At 53.3% G+C, this 24171-nt stretch overlaps 7 protein-coding genes and 1 non-coding gene across 8 annotated transcripts; 5 read left to right on the forward strand and 3 right to left on the reverse strand.

The window, feature by feature from the left end:
- The first annotated feature begins 3746 nt into the window (after positions 1–3746).
- On the forward strand, positions 3747–4985 carry BZA05DRAFT_382731 (uncharacterized protein). Its single transcript, XM_051482150.1, has one exon. It carries the CDS (start codon positions 4044–4046, stop codon positions 4803–4805), a length of 762 nt encoding a protein of 253 aa, XP_051344497.1. The 5' UTR covers positions 3747–4043; the 3' UTR covers positions 4806–4985.
- On the reverse strand, positions 4986–8259 carry BZA05DRAFT_382733 (armadillo-type protein). The gene is made up of 6 exons (XM_051482151.1): positions 7925–8259; positions 7678–7845; positions 6710–7616; positions 5832–6656; positions 5346–5774; positions 4986–5276 (listed from the first exon to the last, which is right to left on the reverse strand). Exons 1-6 carry the CDS (start codon positions 8023–8025, stop codon positions 5226–5228), a joined length of 2481 nt encoding a protein of 826 aa, XP_051344498.1. The 5' UTR covers positions 8026–8259; the 3' UTR covers positions 4986–5225.
- A 196-nt stretch (positions 8260–8455) lies between these two features.
- On the forward strand, positions 8456–10099 carry BZA05DRAFT_382734 (Pre-mRNA splicing Prp18-interacting factor-domain-containing protein). The gene has a single exon (XM_051482152.1). It carries the CDS (start codon positions 8572–8574, stop codon positions 10018–10020), a length of 1449 nt encoding a protein of 482 aa, XP_051344499.1. The 5' UTR covers positions 8456–8571; the 3' UTR covers positions 10021–10099.
- A 755-nt stretch (positions 10100–10854) lies between these two features.
- Positions 10855–13482, forward strand: BZA05DRAFT_366472 (PhoD-like phosphatase-domain-containing protein). Its single transcript, XM_051481532.1, has 5 exons — positions 10855–11082; positions 11145–11156; positions 11216–12037; positions 12084–12832; positions 12886–13482. The coding sequence occupies exons 1-5, from the start codon at positions 10996–10998 to the stop codon at positions 13064–13066; spliced, it is 1851 nt and encodes a 616-aa protein (XP_051344500.1). The 5' UTR covers positions 10855–10995; the 3' UTR covers positions 13067–13482.
- Positions 13483–13488: 6 nt separating this feature from the next.
- On the reverse strand, positions 13489–13574 carry BZA05DRAFT_t14. Its single transcript has one exon. It is a non-coding gene; the product is annotated as a tRNA-Glu (tRNA).
- An 80-nt stretch (positions 13575–13654) lies between these two features.
- BZA05DRAFT_382737 (P-loop containing nucleoside triphosphate hydrolase protein) lies at positions 13655–16239 on the forward strand. The gene is made up of 3 exons (XM_051482153.1): positions 13655–14543; positions 14598–15022; positions 15075–16239. Exons 1-3 carry the CDS (start codon positions 13871–13873, stop codon positions 16035–16037), a joined length of 2061 nt encoding a protein of 686 aa, XP_051344501.1. The 5' UTR covers positions 13655–13870; the 3' UTR covers positions 16038–16239.
- Positions 16240–17234: 995 nt separating this feature from the next.
- On the forward strand, positions 17235–20768 carry BZA05DRAFT_382739 (uncharacterized protein). The gene has a single exon (XM_051482154.1). The coding sequence runs from the start codon at positions 17382–17384 to the stop codon at positions 20517–20519; it is 3138 nt and encodes a 1045-aa protein (XP_051344502.1). The 5' UTR covers positions 17235–17381; the 3' UTR covers positions 20520–20768.
- Positions 20769–21970: 1202 nt separating this feature from the next.
- On the reverse strand, positions 21971–22906 carry BZA05DRAFT_450836 (uncharacterized protein; the record flags this gene model as incomplete). Its single annotated transcript, XM_051487419.1, has 2 exons — positions 21971–22375; positions 22464–22906. The coding sequence occupies 2 exons, from the start codon at positions 22904–22906 to the stop codon at positions 22159–22161; spliced, it is 660 nt and encodes a 219-aa protein (XP_051344503.1). The 3' UTR covers positions 21971–22158.
- Positions 22907–24171: the final 1265 nt, after the last annotated feature.

Consider the following 24171-nt stretch of genomic DNA (forward strand, 5'->3'; position numbering starts at 1 on the left):
TGATAGTTGCCTCACGATTGTCAATCTCCAGATCCATGCTCTCCTTGAACTGGTCGTAAGAATTCTGGAGCTCCTCAAGCTGCTCCTCGTTTGCCAGCGATATGGATTTGAACCGCTCAGCCTGTTCGGTCATGTCCTCCAGTTCACGGCCCTTGAGCTCAAGCTGCCTGTGAAGATTTGCAGCCTCAAGTCTCAACTCCTCCACAATAGAATCATCGTCATCTTCGGTGGTTTCAGGTGCCGAAGGCTTCTCTTGATAGACTGCAAGCTTCTCTTCGGTAATCTTGAGGTCGAGGGTAAGCTCGTTGACACGAGCCTGGAGGTGGTCCCGACTGGTCTTCGCGGCGACAAGTTCTTCCTTCGCAGTGGCATAATTGGCGTTAAGTTCGTCATACCGTCTCTGGGCCTCACTCTGCTCCTTCTCCTTGCGGATGAGATTCTTCCTGGTCTGCTCGATCTCCTCGCTAAGTCGTCGTTTGGTCGCCGTAAGTTCGGTCTCAAGTCTCTCGGTCTGCGAAACCAATCTCCTTCTCGCCTCAGAGTCGTTCCTCTCGTGTTCGCTCTGAATTGACTGCAGGTTTGCGATAAGCCCATTGAGCCGGGCACGTTCCTGGGTGAGGGATTCGTTCTCCTGCTGCAACCGTTGTTCGATGGTCTTCCAAAGACCCTTCTCCGCCTTGAGGTTACTGTTCTCGTTGCGAAGGCCTTCCAGGAAGGAGTTCTTCTCGACGATCTCTTCCAGGGTCTGCTGAGTCTTAAGGTCTTGCTTGGCCTGGGCCTCGTGCATTTGAGTCAGGCGCTTCTGAAGCTCCTGGTTTTCGGTCTTCATCATGCTGAAGTTGCCATTGAGCATCTCATACCGTTCTGTACCAAGTTAGCTCTAAACGATCAAGACATGCAAGGATCGTTAACTTACCAGAGGCCATCTCGAGCTGAGAGTTGATTCTCGCCGCTTGAATTTCCAATTCACTCTTCTCCGCCGCCAACCGTCTGTTCTGTTCGGATATGGTGTTCTGGTTCTCCATAGACTCGGTCTTAAACTGATCGTACTGACTCTGTAGATTTCTGAGAGCCTCGGCTAGATTCTGTTGCATTTCGGCGAACATAGGACCGGCATTGGATTGCGAAAACGCAGGCGCAGGAGACATCGGTTGGCCGTCTTGTGTCAACTCTCCCTTGTTCTGAAGCATCCGCCTGAACATATCGCGCTCGCGAACAAAGGTCTGGGACTTCAAGATCATGCTCTTCAACTCATCCTGGAGACGCTGGAGATCACCCTGCAGACGGATAATTTCCTGGTTGTCGGAAGTTTGCTTGTCCTGGAGTCGGTCCTGTTCGTCCCTCTCCATTTTGGCTCCCAATTCGCGGATCGCCTTCATAAGATTGGCGTTCTGTTCCTGCATTTCTTGAACGTTGCGGAACACGACTAGTCGTTGGGATATGAGAGCATCAGTGTCGTTTTGACCTTCGATTCGGACATTGCCACTAACGACCTCCTCGTAGATTCTGTTCTGCTGGGCCGAAAGTTGATCAACACCAGCGTCGCGTCGCTCGATCTCCACTGTAAGGATTTGAATTTGAAGGCTGAGATCGCGGAGTTGCTGTCGTAGAATGTTGGCCTCCCGCTCGTAATCGGCAATCCTGCCACCTTGCTTCCGTGCCTCTTTCTTTGCTTGATCCCGCTCCTTGGAGGAAACCTCGAGGAGTTTGCTCATCTCCAAGAGATCCTTCTCCATCCGTGCATGTTCGTCCCTCAATTCCTGGACCTCGGGGCCTCTCTCCTCCATGTCACGCATGAGCTCCGCCACCCCAGCCTCCAGCCTGGCGTTTCGCCTCTTCTCGGTCTCATACTTAGCTTTCATGCTATTGTAGTCTGCGTAGAGTTGAGTGACCGACATGCCCTGCTTGGATAGTCGACTGGCTGCCGGAGAGAACATCGGGCTTCCAGGCGTTTTGCTACCCATTGCGGATCCAGGCCGACGAAGAGGAGTAGATGCGCCGTTGATGCTTCCCTGAGGAGACATGGCACCACCGAAAGCGCCCATAGAGGTGGCAGCTTGCAGTTCCGACTCGAGTCGGTCGACTTCAGCCTCCAATTCAGCCACCTTACCTTCGGCAGCTTCCCTGTCGGCACGTTCCGTCTCGACGACTGAGTTTGCTTGTCCGATTTCGATGTTGAAGCGCTCCATCTCCTGCTCCATAATCCTCTCGACTTCAGTAACCCTGCCTCTGGCGGTGTTCATGGCCTTCTCATAAAGCTCAGCCAGTCGCTTTTGGGCGTTGAACTCTTGCTTGAAGGCTTCCTCCTGAGCCGCGGCACTGCTCTGCAAATTCTTGATCTTGGCCAGTCGGTCCTCAGCCTTCCTGCTGACTTCCTCGTAACGTTCCTTCAGACTATCCAATGACCTCTTGAGCATATCAACATTGCTCAAGGCCTCTTCTAGCTCCGAATTGATCCTCGAAATTTGCGCAACCTTTTCTTTCCGGAATTTCTGGTGTTCTCCGGTCTTCGTCTTGAGCTCAGCGTCCAGCCATTCGTTGTTCTTCTTGACCATTTCGAGTTCCTGCTCTAGACTCTGCGCGCGGAACTTGGCGTTCGACTGAGCCGACTCAGCCTGCTGCAGTTTCGTCTCCATCGCACCAAGTTCTCGTCGGATGGCTATACTCTTGTGTTGCGACGCCGTGTACTCCTCCTGCAGTTTGTCGTAGTCGTTACACTTTCGATCGAGGGCCTCGAGGGTATCGCGTTTATCCGACTCGAGTGTCTGCACGCGAACCTTTAACGTCCGCGTCGCATCGTCCACACTGGTTTGTGAGGTCTTGAATCTCGCCAACTCATCCTCCAACTTCGCCCTCGCGGTTTCTATTTCACACCTCGTCAGCCCATCAAATACCCCCACTATCAGTCGATCAGAGAGAAAACTCACCACTATCTCCGGCCCGCTTCCTGAGCTCCTGCGTCTCTTTTAGCGCTTCATCGAGCTGCCCCTTCATGCTCTTCACTCTAGAATCCGCAGTCCGCACAGACTGCTCTAGCTCCACCTCGATACGTAGTTTGTCGGCGCGCAGTTCATCGAAGTCGTTCGCCTTGGCGGCAATCGATCGTAGAATCGATACAACATACTCCTCGGTGATTGTGGAGACCAGAGAGGCTATGTCGGAGTCGGGGATCGAGAGAAATGTCGCTATCCGGTGGTGGTCTATGCCGCCGGCGGTTTGAACGTCGGCGGACGCCATCTTGGGGGTACGAACTGGTGGTGTGTTGGAGTTCAATCACTCAATGGTGTTCTGGATATCGCGTACGTGTAGGAGTGAGACGAGTAAAGTAATGGGGGGTTGTGGTGGTGGTGGAGAGTAGAAGGTGATATGCGACGAAGAGCGTGCGTGTTGTTGTTTGTTGTCGGGGGAAGACGCGATGAGGGAGGTTGGTTGCGTGTTGTGGTGGAAAAGGCAGGGAAAGTTTGAATGAACAAAGATAGAAGGAAAAGAAGGGGGAGTGTGTCTTGTTCGTGAAAGACCTTCGTTGCCGAGTGAGAAGTGAGTGTTCCTTCTTTCTTCCGTTCGCGTGTTGTCCGGGAGGAAGAAGAAGAGAGGTGGTTATAGCGGTAGTGGAAGGGTGGTGATGATGATGTTGTAGGCTAGCTTGAGTTTGAAGCCAGCGAACAGGCAGTCAGCGACAAAGCGCGAAGGAAGACGTCTTGGCGTCAGCGGACTTACTGTAAGACCCACCAGAATGAGGTTGAATAGGGTTGATAGCGAGAAAGATGTATCGATCATGGCAACCGGTTGACTCTGAACCCTAATGTGAATAGCTTTGAGAGTCTGTTTAGACTCGGGCCATAACAGTATCAATCGCTCTCGGCTCCGCCTATATATGGAGGCTCTTTTCAACGGTGGTGATGGCATCTCCTTGTCTCTCTCCGCCAAGCTCACCTCACCCCATGCTCTAAAGGACAGCTAGACAGCCGAGCCGCACCACTTCGACACCTCATCTCGAAACACGACACCGACCGCCACATCGTGGGCAACCACCAATCGCCAAAATGCAACAGCCTGGCTTCCACCACACGCCGATAACGCGCACCCTCCTCTTCACTCTCATCTCAACCAGCCTGCTCAGCACCCTCACCTCGACGAAACCGTACTTCCACCTCCAAATCCACCCACACATCCTGGGGCAGCACCAATTCAGTCGGATACCGCTCTTCCAGCTTCTCTACGCGAACTCGGGGGAGCTCCTCTTCGCCTCGCTGCTGCTATACCACCTCCGGCTCCTCGAGCGCCTCTTCGGCTCACGGAAGTACCTCAGCCTTCTCATCTACACCTATGCGGCCACAAGTCTCGCCGTACCGGCGGTATTATTCCTCGGCTGGGGCGTGACCCGTGGAAGGTGGAACTACGTACCGCCTGGGCCCACGCCACTCCTGTTTGCGCTGCTGGCGCAGTATCACGCCGCGGTACCGGGGACATACAAGTTTGGTGTGGTACTACCCGGAGGCGCGGGAGAGCTAAATGGGAGCGATAAGGTGTATGCATACATCCTAGCACTACAGTTGGCTGCGTGTCAATTGCCCGGGAGTGCGGCGGCTGCGGCGGTGGGGTGGGTTGTGGGTTATGCGTGGAGGTTGGATTTGCTGCCGAAGACAAGGTGGAGGGTCGGACGGTGGGCAGTTAGGATGTTGGGGGGGCAGGACGAGGGCAGGGAGTTTGAGGGATTGAGAAGGCGGTTGCGAGGGGAATTGCCGGAGGAGGAAGGCGCCGGTCCGATCGTTTGGAGGGTGTTGGGTCAGTTTCGGGGTAGGTGATAGGGTTGCGATACCGTGCTGTTTATGTTCTTGCTTCTGTCGTGATGTATATAATACGCCTTTGTACTCCATGTAGATTTAGTACAGTGATATTGTTTTATTTGAAAATGAGGCCCATAACACTTCTGACCTGGCAGCAATGGAAAAGGAAAACGACTTCTGGAGTTCTTCACGTATTCCTCGTGCACAGCATCTCATCCAAGAACTTTAGAAAACCAAATTAATCGAATACAAGTACTGAACAGCACAGACAGCACAGCAATGAGCGCCGTAACAAACCCAGGGCGCAGCAGCCATGCATGCAATTAAAAACACGAAACGAAGATACACGAACCCGAATGCATACCCGCTGTAAAAGAAGTCCCATCATACGCCTCCTCCTTCAGCCCAGTCTTTCCTCTCTGCCCATTGTTCACCCATTTAGTATTGCGGTGTTCCCCTGCCCGACAATCCTTGTTTCGCCTTCATTTGCTGTCCCCATCGTAACCCATTAGCAACCAAGTCCATACAATCACAAAAAAACACCAGCACAATGCCTACCTCGATCCTCAACTTCAACTGGCTCGTAACCTCAGCGGCCCTCTTCCAGCTCTCATGGTCGCCACTCGCCGAACTGGCCCTTCCGCTCTCGCTCCTCAGTCCGGGACTCAGCGCACCGGCCCTTCCGTTCTCCTTCTCGTCGCCTTGGTTGGTGGACGCAAAACTCATCCTATTACTATTCCGTGACATAGATGACTCGCGGTGATTGAAGCCATTCATGTGCATGATGTGGTCGCTGATGTCGGTGGGTGCAGGGGAACTTGGTCTGACGGCACGCTGAAGTTCTCGCTTCAATCGCTCGATCTCGCGCTTCTGCTTGGAAACCTCCTCCTGTGCAGAGTCGGCATCGGCGCGGGCACGGACCAATTGTGCCTCTTTGGAGCGGATGGCGAGGTTGTCACGAGTGTGGTCTTCGATCAACTGAGCATTCTGATGTACGGTTACTTGTTAGCATGGTGTTGATTTTGGAGTAAGTGGTGAGCATACCTGGAGTTGAAGATCGTTGATCTCTTGCATTAACTTGGCCCTCTCAAGGTGGCCCTCTCTCTTCTCTTTCTCCCATCTCTCACGCTCTGCCCTCAATTCCTCCAGTTCTGCCTTGTCAATAGCGATCTGCGGGTCAACCCTCACCGGAGCGGCAGCAACAGAAGGCTCCTTTGACAACGGACGACCGGCCAAGCCTTTTCCAACGCCCAACCTGTTCGGCGGAGCAGCTGGTGCGGGCTCTTCCTCCTCGTACTCGCGTGGCAGAGCTCGCTTCGGTGAAGGGGGTCCTTTCTTTAACCTGGATCCACCAAGCCCTCCCTTAGGTGCCATTTTGCTTCCAGGAGCAGCAAGCCCTCGCCCTGCTGGCTTGGGCGGGGCGTACTCTTCAGCTGGCGGAGCAGCAGCAGGTGCCTTCTTTTTCAAACCGGGCTTGGAACCTAGCTTTCTCGGAGGTGCCTTTGGCGCTGGCGGAGGTGCAACGGGCTTCGGCTTCTCCTTTGCCTTGACTTGGGCAGTCTCGAAGAACTCCTTGATTTTAGTCTTTCTGATCTCATCCAGGCCTTCCATATGTGGGTTCATCGCCCGCTCGCCGATAATCTTCATCAGTGTTCCCATTGCTTCGGCGGCACAGTCACGCATAGGAGCGGATGTATCAGTGAGTAGACGTGCAGAATTGTCGGCAATCAGCTTCTGTTCCGGCTTCGAAGGAACGTCCCTTGTCGTTCGCAGACAGCGAATGAGGAAGCGCATGGTCTCGAGCTTGACGTTAGGGTTCTTGTGTTTGGTGTTTTCAATGATATCTTCGAGACAGTCGGTGAGAGATGTCTAAACACCAACAATCAGTAAATTCAATCCCCGAATTGGGTCGGAAGGCATACCGAGTTGAAAATGGCGTCCAAGGCCTTCCCTAGTGCATCGATAACACCCTGCTTCTTCTCCTTTAGTCTGTCCAGCGCGGGACCAAGCACAGTTGACTTGTGCTTCATAAAGCCCTTACGCAGACCGTTCGCCATAGCCTCAATACAGTTCGCAGCAACGGTAGCCACAGCGACGTTTGCATCTTTCATGCACTTCCCCAGCGCTCTGATTATATCATCGTAGTGTCCTTCCTTGATCCTTGGAACGTTCGCTTCCGCATAGAGGCCATCCAGGGCATCTTTCCGATCCTTCCACTTGGTCGAGGCAACCTGCTCCAAGAAGTTTTCGGGAAGCTTCGCATTGATATCCACCGGCTCAGCCAGGTCGAACGCATCAACCTCTTCGGGTTCTTCCTCAACCTCGGGTTCAATTGTCTCCCCGGCCGCCTCTGCCGCAGCCACCACAGCCTGTTGTGACCGCAGGAGGCGCTCTGCCTTTGGCGATTCGCCCTTCACTTTCTCGAAAGCTTCTTCCAACTCTTTCTGTTGCGCGGGCTTCAGGTCATTAAAGAACATGGGCTTCATGGCATCCTTGAGCCATTTGTAAAGTTCGATAGTAAGCTTAGTGGATTCCGCTCTAACGTTCTTGTCGGAATGGCCGAACAATTTGGGAAGCTGTTTCAACACCGGCTTGGGGTCTACTGTCCGTGCACCGAAAGCCGAGTAGATTGACGTGAGAGCGACTAGCGTGGCGGCGATGAGCTTTGGCAGTTTGTGGGCTAGAAACGGAAGCAACTGCTCTATCACAGGCGCGGGGGTATCCAGCTCAACGAGAAGTAACAGCGCCTCGGTCGCACTTGCTTTTGTGGCAGCACGAGTCGAGGGAAGACCTTTCTCCACCAGTCCACTGATGACATGACTCCGCGTCCTGCTGGATGTCAGCACCTTCTTTTCTGTTGCCGTCGACGGGAAATAGATGAGTAACATACCGTGAACAAGCACTTGCTCCTCCATATTTCAGGAAAGCACACAAAGCTGCGATACCCTCCTGCTGCGCGGCAACGTTTGAATCGGTAGCCGCCTTTGTCCATAGACCCGGGTCCATCATCCATGGTGTGAAGCACGCCGCCGACTCATCTGGCGAGCTCTCGAACTCTCTACCAGTGCATCACCGTCAGTACTGTTTCCTATCGCTGACAGCACGCTGCCGAAGCAAGGGGGTTGACGTGAACGTACTTTACAGCCGCCTCATACGCTTCCTTGCGGACCTTCCATTGCTTGTGCACTGCTCTGTCGACGAGTGGGAGGGAAGAGAAGTCTGGCTCTTCGTCGGCCATGCTGTGTTAGGTACTTTGTCTGGGGTGGTTTCTTTTGTGGTAAGGGTTCGTTGGTAGTTCGGAGTAGGCGTTGTGTTGTAAGTAGAGAAGGTGGGGAGCGTGATCTTTTGGCGATGCTTTTGGTCGCAACCCGCGAGCGAACGAAGCGACAAAAACAACAAAACAACATGGGTGCTTGCCAAGACTGAACTGGCTGGTGGCAACAAGAGAGAAATATAAAAAGATAATTTGAGGTGTCCCTTCTTTGTCTGCGTACTTAGGATTTGCATATTTCTGTTCTCGTGACGGGGCGATAGGAGAAGAAAGGAATTCCTTTGTTTCTTCTCTTCGTCTTCAGGGCTCTTCTCTGATTTTGAGAGTTCCTGTCCCTCTTCGAGCAGCCGGGTAATCCATCACCAGCCACATTTATCGAGGCGCACTGGCCTCTGTTAGCCACAAGTTACACGTCTTCTCCTCCTGCTTCTCGCCTCTTCTTCTGGCTGAGCTCAGGACTTTCCTCAGCAACCGCACGCCACCACCCCAATCATCCCTACCACAATTAACACCATGTCGTCCTCGAGATCTAGCAAGCTCCCCGAAAAGCAATCGCGCAACGAATACATCCCTCACTTCATCGCCAAAAAACCCTTCTACATTGACGATGACCAAGAAGGCGATTACCTCGAGCATCAACGTCTTCAGAAAGCCCAAGAAGCGGACCTCTCCACCGCAAAATGGTACGACCGCGGACGGAAAACCGGCCCAGCAGCGACGAAATACCGCAAGGGTGCGTGCGAGAACTGCGGAGCCATGACCCACAAGCGCGCGGAGTGTCTTTCGCGCCCAAGGAAACTCGGCGCGAAGTGGACGGGGCAGGATATCGAGGCAGATGAGGTCGTTGAGGATGTGGATTTGTCGTGGGACGGGAAGCGAGATCGGTGGAATGGGTATGATCCGAAGGAGCACCGGCGCGTGGTCGAGGAGCATGCGAGGCTGGAGATTTTGAGGAAGGAGGCCGCCGGTGAACCGGAAGAGGTCGATGAAGCAGATATGGACAAGTACGCGGAAGAATCGGAGATGCCAGGACAAGCGTACGATGCTGCGAGCAGGATCTCGACACGAAACCTGCGAATCCGAGAAGATACGGCGAAATACTTGCTCAATCTCGACCTCGACTCAGCACGATACGACCCTAAGACTAGGACTATGGTTGATAAAGGTGCCACTTCAGATCGTGCCGCTGCCATGGTGGCCGAGGAAGACTTTATCAGATCTTCGGGCGACGCGGCAGAGTTTGAGCGGTTGCAACGTACGGCATGGGAGACGCAGGAGCGCGGCGACAAGAACAAGCTGCATTTACAGGCCAATCCCACGGAAGCAGAGGCGCTGCGGAAGAAGCTGGAGAGGGAGAAGGCTGAGGCGGCGGAAAAGAAGAGGAAGGAGTTGCTGGCCAAGTACGGTGGAGCCGAGCACCTGAAAAAGAAGCCGGAGATGGAGGAGGAGGAACGGTACGTCGAGTATACTGAATCCGGCGACGTCAAGGGCGTGAAGAAGGTTAAGGCCAAGTCAAAATACGTCGAAGACAAGTACAACGGGAATCATACGAGTGTCTGGGGAAGTTGGTGGGACAACTTCAAGTGGGGATACGCGTGCTGTCACTCGACCATCAAGAAGAGTTATTGTTCTGGACAGGATGGAATCGTTGCTGCGGATATGGCCAACAAGATGCGATTAGGCTTGATACCGGCAGCGACAAGGGCGCCTGTGGAGGAGGAGGAGCCGAAGATGATCAAGCAAATTGAAGACCGGAAACCACGCGAGGACGATGCTGAGCCGAGTGGAAGTGGGCTGGCAGCACGAGGCGGCGGAGGGAAGACGGTCGAAGGCGAGGAGAAAGAAGGCAAGCGAAAGCTGGAGCATATGTTAGGTGGTGTTACCGAGGACGATATGGAGGCGTACCGCAAACAAAAGCGGTTACACGATGACCCCATGGCGAGTTTTGTAGATACTGTTTGAGCGAGGATGTTCTTGTGTAGTATTATATCTTTTAATTTCTGTGCCTGCCGATGTTGAATCGTACTCATCCATTGCTGCAGTGACAGACACTCAAGATCGGCCCCGTGAGTCGTCAAATTTGACCAGATGACTATCCGGACATCAATTCGCCAACAATGAAGTCCGTATTCTTTGTAAGGTGAAACATCTGTACGACCGACGTTGGCTTGTCTTAGGCTATGCTCCATGCCGGTTTTTTTTTGACACTAAACGGTGCGGGCATCTGCGGATTGCGTCCCTAGGCTCGGGAAAGAGTTGCACAATTCAGCCTGGATAATTCTGTGCTGAACGGTCAGAATAGACAGCAGAACAAGGTTCTTACCGGGGTGGATGAAGTTGGCTGACTTCGCAGTGCCGGGTGATATCCTATGAAGCGCCGCAGGAACCAGAAGCATCGCACACAAAGGTGAAACCTTTACCTCTCACTTCACGCTTTTGTGTCACCATGTATCTAGAACTTGAAATTAGTCCCTCCAACTTGGGAAGTCAATGGAAGGGTACTGGCTCATGCTGACCCACGTTGTCTAACAACCGTGTCCGACACAGCCCATTCGTTCCGAACACAAACCGGGTTAAAGGTATCATGATGGACAGCGTGTAAAAACAACTTTCAGCCCTCAAATCCAGCCAATCGAAAAACCGACAGTCATCAGTCTGCGGTGTTACTATCACCTAAATTCTCTGATCTTGATAGCGAGCTTGGTTTCTCATTCCTGGTTTCTATGGGTGTGGCTCGTTCCTGATTGATTGTGCAGCACCGTCAGTTCTACGTCATCGCACATAGAAATTCGGCTGAGCTTAACCCAACCTCGCAGCGAGACAACTCACCCAGGCAGCAACACCCCGAATAATCATCCACGAAGAATAACACTCACGAAGAGCCCTGAGTGACGAGCACACGAGATACCCATTACTTTCACCTTTCTTCCTGAGGCCATGGACCTCCAATCGACTGCCCTTCACACTATCTGCTCTCTGAGCTCCACCGTGCTGCGGGTAGCTGCCTACATATTTCTGCGTTGGGTAGGTTTGAGGTTCCGACGGAAACTTTCACGTATCAAATCTGACATTGTGGTGTTCTACAGATACCGGGCCATGTAAGTTCTCGGGAAGGGCTTGAACAATAGACGAAAGCAAACTTACACTGCATTGATAGGGCTTTCCTCCTGCAATCTTCACAGCCTTCGGTATCTACGTGTCTGTGTTCGCTATTCTCTACCTATCCAAGTCCGCGTACAAGGTCACTGCCACTGCGAAGACGGTAACCGTCACGCAACCAGATGATGTTGAAGTGACCGACGACGGTGAAACCACCGCCCTCCTCATCAAGCCACCGCCTTCTATTGAAGCTACCGAGACGATAATCTACAAACGCAAAGATCCCCACCCCGTACGCACGCTCCTCTTCGGGCTTCCCTCCCCGTCCAACGGAAAGCTATCGCTGGTAACTTTCGGCATCAACGCGCTCCTCGCACTCGCGTCGTGGGATTTGACGTTCCGCTCGCACCTCTTTCACCCTCAACAGGATCTTTCGTTCTCGCGCATCGGCTACGTTGGCCCCAACTCGGCCAAGTTGCTCGTCCGCGAGCCTCGCTTTGAGAATTGGCCGTTGACGGTTTGGTATGCGCCAGAAGAGCCGGCAGTTAAGCGCACGCATCTGGTTGATGTGATCCCGTCGTTTTCCAACGAGACGGACTTCACCAAGGCTGTTGCTATCCGCAAGCTGCAGCCTGAGACGAAATATCGCTATTTCACGTCTTCGAACCAAACTGGCACTTTCACCACTGCGCCGAAGCTCGGAGAGCCTCCTAAGAATGGAAAGTTCACTTTCTTGAGCTCATCTTGCATCAAGCCGCGCTTTCCCTATTCGCCATTCCATCATCCACTGTCCATCAATGGCTTCAAAGTCCTCGGCAAATTGGTGGACGAGCTGCAAGCTAGCTTTATGCTTTTCCTTGGTGACTTTATCTACATTGATGTAGGTTCCCCACTACGCTGTTCTGCCACCATCTAACCTTCTACAGGTCCCTAGAAGACCGGGAACTGATGTTGAGTCCTACCGTCAACACTACCGCCAAGTTTACGGCTCCCCAGATTGGGGTACCGTAGGCGACCATCTCCCATGGATCCACGTGATCGATGACCACGAGATTGCAAACGACTGGGACCAGGGAACAGCTGGGGTCTTCAACGCCGCCATGGACCCCTTCCTCCACTACCAACACGCCGTTAACCCTCCGGCTGTTCGCCAAGGTGGCGAGACTTACTACTCGTTCACTTGGGGTTCTTCAGCCAGCTTCTTCATGATTGACACTCGTACCTATAGAGATCCAAACCATCTTCCTGATGGCCCCGAGAAGTCCATGCTGGGCGCCACACAACGGCAGGACCTCATAAACTGGCTTACAAAAGACGACGGCGGCGCTGATCACGGCCACGGCGAGGAAGTTCAGTGGAAATTCATCATCTCCTCAGTCCCCTTCACCAAGAATTGGCACTTTGGCGAAAATGATACTTGGGCTGGATACCTCTGGGAGCGCCAGCAGATCCTTGAGGCAGCCTGGAGTATCGGTGGCCGTAGCGGTGTGGTTATCTTGAGCGGTGATAGACATGAGTTTGCGGCTACTAAATTCCCGCCGCCGGAGGGAAGCCGCTGGGCCAGGGAGAAGGGACGCGAGGTTGCTGTGCACGAGTTCTCGTGCAGTCCGTTGAGCCAATTCTACCTGCCCCTCAGGACCTACAAGCAAACCGACGAGGAGGACATCGCCATTAAGTGAGTGACATCACCGCTTTTTCCGCTGTCTCACCAGAGCTAACGTTTGCTAGGTACATTCCGGATGGAAACTCAAAGTTCGGCGCTATCACCATTGACACCACGAATCAGGAACAAGCAGTACTCAAGTACCGACTTTTTGTGGACGGAGAGGAAGTGTGGAGCTGGGTTCTTACCGCACCTGCTAGGGGCAAGAAGGCGGCTGTCAAGCAGAGAGATAGACTGTGGGCGTAGATCTGACCACAGAATTTTCTTTCGGGGGGTTTTCTTTCTATGCGTCGATTTCGGATTGCTTCTGGTGCTTTGCTCAAGGGGTCGGATTTGTTGTTATTTTGGGGATAGGGAATTGAAATAACCCGGTTTTAATGAGGACTTGGCGGTGTGATTGGGCCAGGTCGCAGTCAATGGTGTCTTTAAACCTGCTTGGACTGTGGCAAGAAGAGAGGGTGCGAGCAGAAGGCACGCGGTGGATGTAGGGCGTTGTCGGGTGCAGACTCGGGCCGGACTGGACAGACGGTTTCAGCTCGTCCACGGTCCGGTCCTTCAACATTTTTGGGACCATCAAAAAAATATTAATTGCTAGTGGCGATTTGTATCTCAGCTCGGATTCACTCACATAGCTGAGTTAGCTTGCAAGCAAAAGGCATGAGAGATGATTCCGTTACGGGGAATTGAACCCCGGTCTGGCCGGTTTAATGCTCTGCTTGAGAGCGGCCGATGCTAGCCACTACACCATAACGGATTCTACATTAGTCATACTCATCAAGCGCACATATTGTCCTTTACTTTGGACGTCTAAACGATGTGCCATATCTATCGGGGGGTATATTCTGGGCACATACGTGAGAGTTGAAGATCAGTCTTCTTATGCTGTTGTCTCTGGATGCGACTCGAAGGGCCTCATGAGTAACTGTCGATTATTTTTGTATGTGAGTGATCTTCATGTCCCGGCAACTTCCGAGCACCCACAGCGTCATCCCACTTTGCATGTGTAGAGTACCCCACTAGGTATCCCCCACCCCACTCCCGATAACAACAATGGACATCCAGCTGTTTGCTACCACACAGCTCAACCTCCTCCAGGCGGAGCACGCAGCCGAAGTCCTCGAGCAAACCACATTAATAACCTCGCTTCCACCGGCCTCGCTACAGCGGCATGGTCTCGCACTTCTCAACTTGTCGATATCGACGCAGAGCACAGGATTAGGCGGCAGGACGGTGTTAGAGCTCGAGCCCGATGCGGCGTTGACGAGCGACGGGAAATTCCCCACGCATGGCCTTCGAAGCGGGGATCTGGTGCGTGTCGAGGAGCAGCCGGGCGGCACGGCGAAGAAGAGGGAGAAGGCGGAGCTACGCGCAAAAGGCGTGGAGGGTGTTGTCCACCGAGTTTCGGAGACGCGATTTGTGGTTGCTGTTGGTGGGAAAAAGGAACAGGATGATGATGCGGGGGTGGAGGCGCTGGTGACGGGTGGAAAGAGGCTCTGGGCGGTCAAGTTGGCCAATGAGATGACGCATCGCAGGATGGTAAAGACTATGGACATGCTGCGGGAGCGGGGGGAGCGAGGGACTGCCGAGGGACTGGTTAGAGTGCTTTTTGGGCTTTCGGATCCAGCTCCCTTGGAGGATGTGCCAGAGGTGAAGTGGTTGGGCGAGGGGTTGAATCAGAGCCAGAAGGAGGCGGTGAAGTTTGCGCTGGGAAGTAGGGATATTGGTGGGTGGTGATGCGTGGGATTGTGTGGGCGGATGATTATTGACAGTGATACAGCGTTGATACACGGCCCACCGGGGACGGGAAAGACGCAGACGCTTCTAGAGATCATTCGACAGCTGGTTTTGCAGACACCTCCGAAGCGGGTGCTCGTGTGTGGGCCGTCAAATATCTCCGTTGACAACATCGCCCTCCGACTACCACCGGACCTATCAATAGTCCGACTCGGACACCCAGCGCGTTTGCTACCCCGTGTGTTGGCAAGATCACTAGATGTTCTCACACAGACCAGCGGAGCCGGCGAAATCGTCAAAGACGTTCGCCAAGAACTCGATTCAATGATAGCGAAGCTCGCAATAGGCGGGAAGAACCGGATCCGAGGGAAGGAGCGCAAGGAAGGGTGGGATCAAGTGCGGCATCTACGTGGGGAATTTCGGTTCCGAGAAGGAAAGGCTACTCGCGACCTGGTCGCTTCCAGCAAGGTTTACTGTCCCTGGCAGCCATCGTGGATATTGCTAATGATGCGGTCATTAGGTGGTGTTGTCGACGCTCCATGGTGCGGGCGGGTACCAGCTCCGTGGGGAGAAGTTTGATGTCGTTATCATCGATGAAGGATCGCAAGCTCTGGAAGCACAATGCTGGATCCCGCTGTTCCTTTCAACCGGAGTCTCCAAGTTAATCCTGGCTGGAGATCACCTGCAGCTTCCCCCCACTGTAAAATCCACCGCGAAGGAGCCACCGAAGATATCCCAGCCGAAAGAGAAGCGGTTCCGCATCCCCACTTCATTGGAAGACACACTCTTTTTTCGACTTCTGAATCTTCACGGTAATGAAATCAAGCGGCTGCTGAATGTACAGTACCGGATGCACGAGGACATCATGCACTTTCCATCCAAATATCTGTACGACTCAAAGCTAGTTGCCGATACCTCAGTCGCAAAGCGACTTCTCAAAGACCTTCCCGACGTCGAAGAAAACGAAGACACCAGTCTTCCCGTCCTATTTATCGACACCCAAGGCGGCGACTTCCCGGAGTCCGTGGCCACAGACGAGTCCAAGAAACCCAGCATATCCTCCTCCCACTCCAACCCTCTCGAAGCCGCCCTAACGATAAAATATGTCCGCTCGCTCATCGCCGCAGGCGTGAAAGACACCGATATTGCAGTGATCACTCCATACAATGGCCAACTGTCGCTCCTCTCTTCTGCGCTCCGTCCGGATTTTCCCGGGCTGGAATTGGGGAGTGTTGATGGCTTCCAGGGAAGAGAGAAGGAGGCCATTGTATTCAGTCTTGTCCGAAGTAATGATAAGCGCGAGGCTGGGTTTCTACGAGAGGGGAGACGATTGAATGTCGCCATGACGCGCGCGAGACGACACTTGTGTGTTATCGGAGACGCGGAGACGGTGAAGCATGCGGGCGGCTTCCTTAGGGAGTGGGTTAAGTGGGTTGAGGAAGGGGGCGAGGTGAGATATCCGGATGTGGCGGATGTGTTGTAGCTTGTAGGTGCAATTCAAATAGGGACTTCAAGTAAGCACTTAACCAGAATGTCCAAGTACATAGAGAGAAAATCGGTCCATTGTCGCACACGGCCTTTAACAGACTACGGTGTGGCGATCAAGTGTCAAAGTATCTAGAATTGGATGGTTCGAGGCAATGCCAATCGGCCATTGAGTGATATAGTGGGATTTAACGTAGCTAGAATAAGCAACCACTCTTGGTTGGTTGATCGAGACGCCCTTCGGGAAATAAATGACTTGCTTGCGTGTGTGTACTTTTTTTTGCAACCAAGTCGCGAGGTTAAAGTGCTCCTGCGTTCCGACGCTGCGACTGGCCGCACGGCTGAAACCTTCATGCGAGGTCCATAATCTTCAGGAGTCCATCCGACAGGAACGGTAAGGACAGGGCGATTTAGAGGCATCAATTAACGCCGTCGAATGATCTTTTCTGAAGGCGACAGGCTTAACTGAAAGGGAAGACTGGTTCCACGACCGAAGTTCTCGGGAACCACATGACGGAACATCATTTGCAGCTTTCATTGAGGCCATCTCGGCCGAGATGAATTGGGGACCTATGGGAAATGGTACCACGTGGCGAATTAAATGAATTGGCCTACGATCCTTTCCTCGGCAGAATAGGTACCTAAATCGATGCTCAAGAGTTTGTCCAACAACATCGTCTTTCCCGACAGTCGGACAACCATTGGGGCTTCCGAATGTAGTCGCATCTACGCCATTCTTCTATGTTCCAATAGTCTCGACTTTCGAGTGAATGAAGCTCGCTCCGAGATGAAGTAAGGTAACATAAAGTACCCAATACCGTGGTTCACCGGATCAAACCTTTTTTGCCCCTCGTCTACTCGTCGTACGAAAGGACTTTGCAATACCGTATACCGGTAATTTCTTATAGGCCCATGTGGACTTCGCTGTTCAGAGTCTTATTGCGATTGAAGTAGAGTTGCGTATCTACTGAAAGTTTGTCCGTATGCTTTGCACGGACTTGAAGTCAAAGCGGCTATGCATCGAGATGGTCGATGTCTCACGGAAGAAGTACGCTGTACAAGTGTCGATCTTGCATGCAAAATGGCCGGCTGTGAGTGGCTGGCTGTCTGCTTTACCCCGGTTTATGCTATGGAAGCGAAGCTTGGTGGCCGCCTCGTTATTTTGGATCAGGCTACTCTAGAGTAACCGCAGCGACTCTCCCAACCGAAAGACATCTCCCCCCGCAAACAACTTGGACACTCTTATGCACCGCCATATCGATCGCCGCCGTGATCTCGCCCCATCATTCCCTAACTTCAGCGCTTGTTTCATATCGCCACTTCTTCTGTCCCTCGCCGAACGATGCCGCGACTGAACCTCCTGCGACCTCATCGCCGAGCCCATAGCTCGCAGTCAAGCGCGACACCATCATCTCCTGCCTCTGCCGTCGCGACGCCAACATCGTCATCACCGCCTCCTCCATCCACCTTTTCCTACAGGAGCATCCTTTCCGCGCTTCCACCACTTGATATTGGCTCGCCGGGCCTAGGCTCGCCGGGACAATGGTTGGACGGAACCGCTTACGATGGTGTCGCCACTACCGCTACCACTACCACTACTGCGGTCGCACCACAGGCACCACAATACCCACCACCGCCCCGCCCACCACTACCACCACCATCACAGCCTCCAACTCCTTCCACCGCGACAGCTACCCCTCCCCCCTCCTCCATCGGAGCTTTCTCCCGAACATCTACACCGTATACCGCGTTAACCTCCGACACTCCGGCGCCACGGAACAAGACATCGGCGATGACACCCCCGTCGGTCGGCTTGCATTCGCGCGCGAATGAGAACGTCAAACCGGAGAAAGTCAAGGAAGCCGGCGGAAAGGGAATGAAATTGGGACGACTCAACCCGATGAGTCTACTACGGCGACGGTCGAGTCAGAGGGATCTTGCGCTGGGAAAGGACAAAGGGAGGAGCTCGAGGGACTTGCCAGATAATTTCGATCCTAAAATCATTTACGCAACCAGACACCCGGATTGGAGCAGTCATCCGAAGCGGGGATCGCAGGATCCGAGGCGGAGTTTGAGTCCTGTTCCAGTTGGGCCCGGGAGCCCGGGTGTGCCCATTAAAAGTGACGGGAAGAAACCTTCGCGGACGGAGATTGAGGAGGCGCAGGGCATTGATGCGAGGATTAGTCTTTCAGTCTCTCCGCAGGAGACAAGGCTGCCGACCAGGCCGCCGATGCCGATACCACAGATCGACAAGGACCTACCGCCACCACCCTCACAGATTCCGCCACCGCCTCCTCCTCCGCTAGCAGAAGAAACAGAATCTCTGCTGCCGGTCGCAATGACCCCCGAGATGCCAATTGTCCCTGAGATGCCGACCTCCCCGTCAACTGCAGTATTTAGGCCCACATCGGCGCTTTCCGGGCTCTCCGGCATCTCGGATACACCGACAGAGGAACGACGACGGCGTGGCGTTACCTTGATAGACCATCCGCTCGCGATGCCACACTACAAAGCTGTCAACTCTTCGCGCTTTAGCTTCGAGGGCAGCAGTAAGTCTCCGAGCGCGGCGCCATCCCAGAAAGGTCTTGACTCGGAAGAGGATGACGATCGATCCTCGTTTGCGGATGGCAGCTTCCAGTTTAACCTGGACGACGAGGGCTATGAAGACGATGGGTTTGAGCGGGCCAACGAGGGACTATTCGGAAACGACCCCATATCCGATGAACTCGCCGACCAGTATAATGCTCTCCAGGCAGCCATGGATGTGATGAAAATCACCATGGCGCAACAGGAGCAAGGTATTGGAATGGCGTTATCGGAGGATATGCCGAATCAATCCGGCGGTGAGATGGAGTTTGGCGGGTTCCCTACGGACGATAACTTGCCGTTTATGGACCCACAACCGTTAGCGGCAGAGCAGTCGGCCAAGGATATCACTCTCAGTTCCAGACAGCGTATGGCAAATCCTCGGAATCTGGAATTAACAAGCGATGACTTGGACTTTATGGACGACGAGCAAGAGTTGGCAGGTTATGAGGATGATGACGATGACATGTACTTTGACGACGGGCTCATAACCGACTATGCAGCCGATTCAGAGACGCAGGATGAGCAACCGCAGCCCTCTCTCTTACCGCAGCCTCAAAAATTGACCATACAACCGCCATCCGACGACACAACACCTGCTTCGCCTCCCGTGGAAGGGTACTTTGGCCAGGTTAATCCTGAATTCGATGCCGCCAACCGGTTTTCTATGGTCACTCAGGACACTGGCATCTCCTCCGGTTTAATACCGCAAGACGGCTCGATGGCCACTGAACCGGAGGATCCGATGCCCAAATTCCCACCATTCATCAATCCGATTGGAGGTGGCCTGGGGTTCACACCCCAACAGCATCAGTTCTATGCCCCGGAGGTCAACGGTACCCTTCTTAACGGCTACGCCTTAAGTTCACTCACATCTACGCTCCAACAGTATCAGATGCAGCAACAACAGCTCGGTCTCGCTGGTGCACCACAGAGCCCTTCGGAGGGCTACGACTCCGACATCAATGAGCGTCCAAATTTCGGCAACGACTCGGATTTCGACTTTAGTTATGATTATGACTACAATGATGATGATGACCCTATGGTTGCGGCTGCTAATGCGGAAGCGTTGGCCAACGACAGCGAAGGCTTTTACGGCTCGGAATTCGGATTTTACTCTAGCAACACCAACGGCGGGCTTTCTTACGCAGGAGGCTTCTTCGGCAATGCCGGCGTGAATGGGGAATTGTTGCGACCGCCGATTCGCAGGCCGTCTCTCACCCCTATCTCGGAAAGATCGGAGAGCAGCTACCGGAATAGCTTGGTGTTCCCAGTGCCGGGATCACAGGGCGGGGGATGGGGATCGCCAGGACCACTGTCGCCGGGAAGCTGGGGCACTGATCAAGGTGAGGAATTGACGCTGGGGCAGTTATTGCAGCTGAGGAGAAACGCATGGGGAGGTAGCAACGGGAGCATGAGAAGCGCCGGTAGTGGGGGCAATGGAGGCGGCGCCGGCAGTGGTAGTCCCGTCACTAGTCCTGTCGGGAGTCCGTTAGGTTGGGGCGCAGGGAGCAACGCATTGGCCGCTGTCAGCATGGGAATGCCGTCGGTTTCGCAGATGAACATGGGGGACCAAGCTGCCGCTGAGTATCTGCTGCAGCAGCAACAGCAGGCAGGAATCTTTTCGCCACCTCTGTACCCACACTCAATTCCAGTTGCTACGGCATTGGCAGAACCTTCATCGGCAGAGCAGCAATTGATCCACCAATACTTGGGCATGATGTCGCCTCCTCTACGATCATCGCCGCCGCCACCACCGGGTCTCTCTCCACCGCCGGGATTGGGATTCGGAACTACTCCTCCCCCTCCAGGTCTGCACCACGCTGGTGCGAAGGCGATGCTCCCGACGAAGGGGAGTTTTGAGGACCCTGCCAGTATAGAGGCTCCCTGGTAGTTCTTTTAATTTGCGCGTTTTTGGTTAGGTTAATCCTTTATTGGAGGAGGAAACATGTAACTATATTGTGTAGACTGTCGCTCTCTATAGACCTGTCGTTTATATACCTAGGGGGGGTAGGATATGTTGTGCTTTATGATACTGTTTGTGCATGGTGCGGGTTCAGGGCGTTCGGTCGTTTTAGGGGGGTTAATGTCGGCGGGGGGATCCGGAGGGTATGATGAATTTATAGCTCGCCGAATATTAGGTGCGATGGCTACAGCTGCATTCTAGTGCATGACACAAATTGTTTAGTTGAAGATCCTTCTTTGTTTTGCTCCGGGTTCGGGACGGTCTGCGGGCGATGGTCTGCGAGCAGTGTTCTCCATAGTCCAGTCCGTCCGTCCTGGGCCTCGGACGGGACTGGACTAGGTAAATACTTTTGGGAGTCCGTCCGGAGGCTTGGACTAGACTGGGTCAGTATGGGAAGTGTTGAGACTGGACGGACTGCAGGAGATTGGACGGACTGCTAAGTGTGGCGCAGCTACAGAATACTTAGCTCTCTCACATCCCCCCTCACCCCCAAAACTCTCCATGGCCAGAACCTAGAGGAGGCAGCAGTGAAGGAAGACCAGCGTACAGTACGCATCCCGGCCAGAAAAACCTGCCTGCGTGCATCATCCCCCCACCCAGCAAGCCGCGACTTCCCAACACGAACGTGCCAACCATGGCTGTGGTGGCTGTGGTGGCTGTGGCTAGAGAATGTAGCGGCTTGGCGCTGGGTGGCAGTCAACACCTAGTAATTTGGAGGCTCTTTATGAATATTATTTTTATCCAGTCGACTGCAGTCTTTGAAAATCTCAGACTGGATGGACTATTTTCATGCAGTCTGCCAAAACCACTGGACTGCAGTCCGGACCGGATTATGTAGAATACTGTCTGTGAGAGATCAGGCTGTAGTTGTCTGTCGGCTGTCTTCCGACCAGGCCTACAGCTGGTTCAGGCGGCAGCTATCTGTCCTTTCGCCTTGAATTGTGCCAGAGGACGGACTGTTAGAATTGGTCTTTTGGGAACTGGAACTATGATTATATGGTTTCCACAACCCGAAACCTTATTCCCACAAACAGCTGGAGCCGGTTGACTTCTTACTCTGCCAAACCCAAGCTAGCCCGGTGGATGTTGCCAATAAACTGTTTAGGATGATTTATGGACTGCGCTTCGGCGACGGGACAGCCACCATGAGGGAAAAGAAACATGCCTGGATGCAATCACGACGGCTGAAAACCTGGAGGGCAGTGGCATGTGGGGGAGATCCAATAATTCTATCAATAGCAAAATGAATACGTATATTTTCCGCTCCGCTTCCCGTCTGCCACTTGGCCCACTGAGAAGCACAGCCGAGCAGCGAGTAGAGTATGGTCACCCTTCTCGCAGCCTCTTGCTCTGGAAAGCCAAAATTGGCCGGACCGTGTATGTAGAAGAATCATGATTCATTTCGCGCTTAATCATTAAGTAAGATGTAGATAAGTACCATATCCAGACTTCCGCTATCTACTAGTTATGCGCCAATTCAGAAGCCAACCGAAAATAAACGAGAGTGGCGCACCCCTGTTCCCGCCAGACTTCACGCCATCAACTCCGGAACACACAACATACAACATCATGCATCGCACACTTCACTCTCGAGGACCTTCACCATGTCCTCGACTCTGCACATCTCTACCAGGGCGCCATGCAGGAAAGGCATTCCCGCTTGACGACCCTTCGACTTTTGGCCACCACACGTATTATTGTGGCGCTTCAGGGTGAACTGCCGCGAAAAATAACCGTGGCAGCGGTCACATTGGAACGGATACGTGTGCGTAGAGATGTGTTCCCTACAGGCGGCGATGGCACATGGAAGTTAACTCCTAGCGCAGGAGGCGATGGCAAAAGAAGATGATGAAGAAGAAGTGGAAGACAGACCTGACTCTGCTGAGGAAGGCAAACCTCTTGTTGGCGCAGTTGAGGTGCAGTTGGGGTGCGTGGAGATAGAAGGGACAGGCAAGCCGCCGAGCAGCTGGAGCGCACTGGAGATTCTGGGTATTGACGATTCTCTCTGCGTCGTCGAAGGCCGGCGGACTGGACGATTTCTCAGCCGGGAAATTCCGTGATTTGTGGTGATTAAGGTTCCACCCATCCGCGACGGATCTAGCGCCGTTGACAATTGGGCCGACCAGGTTGTGGTCAGCGTATGCATGGCCGGTGCCGTGTGACGGACGCTGTTGGTCAAGTATGTGGATTGGCCGTGGTCGTAGGGGGTGGTGCTCAGTGTGGGAAATGTGTGCAGTGTGCGTAGGCCACTCCTGGTGCTCTTTGTCGTCATCACTACTGGGTGTTGTCGGGATAAAATTGGAGTTAAAGGCCATCTCGGATGCTCTACTTTTTCTTCAGATACGATGAAGAGGTGGTTTCGGGCTGATTTATATGTTGGCCAGCAGTGTGCGCACTCTTGGAATCCAACCGAAGAGGGGTATTGGAACCAAGTACAGTTCATGGGTTCACCATCACGAATACAACCAACGACCGAGGAATCAGAATCGAAGACTTCGACAACACAAACGATCGGTTGTTTGTCTCCATACCAGTAAGCACAACATTCCTCCTAGGACAGACTTCGCACTTGTCGTCAGCAGAAGGAGCTCTGGCATAAGCGACGATCAGACTCGTACATACTAGCTGTCGGGCAGTATTATGTCAATCTTTGCACCTTTCGCTATTTTCTAATGTTCATCCCTACGTCTTGCTGCCAGCCAAGTAGATCTTGAACGATACTTGCATGGAACCGAGCTCTACCTGCAGGGGGATACTATTCCACGTGACTTCCACCGAACCGTCACTCTCTCCCCGGAGCCACCTGTTGCCTCGTTACAGCGGACTTAATGATTGCAGAGTTCGATTAAGCCTAAAACACGAAGACCAGCTTTAGGGTTTCCCGGAGATACTGTCTCTGGAGACAGCGTGTCGATTTGCGCACAGGACAATATTCAGATACGCTTTCACTGCGAGGACATTATAAACCAATACCAGCTCCTAGATTGAAGCCGGAGACACGTGGGACGAGGCGTGTCAATATTTGAGCGTGAACATGAAGATGAAGTAAACCTGCTACTACGAGAGGGGCATGTTGAGCGGGCTGGTTGGATCCGGTAATGTTCCTGGAGAAGCGTTTTTCTTCGGAAGTGGAAGTGGGAGAAGTCGGGGCGAATTTCTGCAGCTCTGCTGTTTGTCGACTGAATAACGTAGCCTGTAGGTGTATAACGGCCGTTCTGATTGGGTTGCTGCTTGACTGATGTGCCACTTGGTCCAGAACATAAACGTATGTCAAAAAATAAGCCGCCAGCAACCTGAAAAGAACGGGCCAGCGAGCGCACGGAGTGAGAATGAGTGCACACCACGAGCCCTGTACAATGTGAGCCTTGGTAATTCCTCTCTCTTTCACTCAGCCCTCGGCATCTAGTCAGTCAACTGCTTTCTCTGCTCGGTGCGTTTCCCCACGTCGCATAAAAACGGACTCGTGGGCTAATAAACATCTCGCCAACTCACTTAGGAGGAGGGGATTGGGCTGCACTCCACTCCATGAATCATTGGTAGAGTACCTCGGCGTTTAGATTGCAGCCAGAACTCCGCTGCA

This window comes from Tricharina praecox, assembly GCF_024521635.1.
Source record: "Tricharina praecox strain CBS 144465 chromosome Unknown BZA05scaffold_1, whole genome shotgun sequence".
Lineage (NCBI taxonomy): Eukaryota > Fungi > Ascomycota > Pezizomycetes > Pezizales > Pyronemataceae > Tricharina > Tricharina praecox.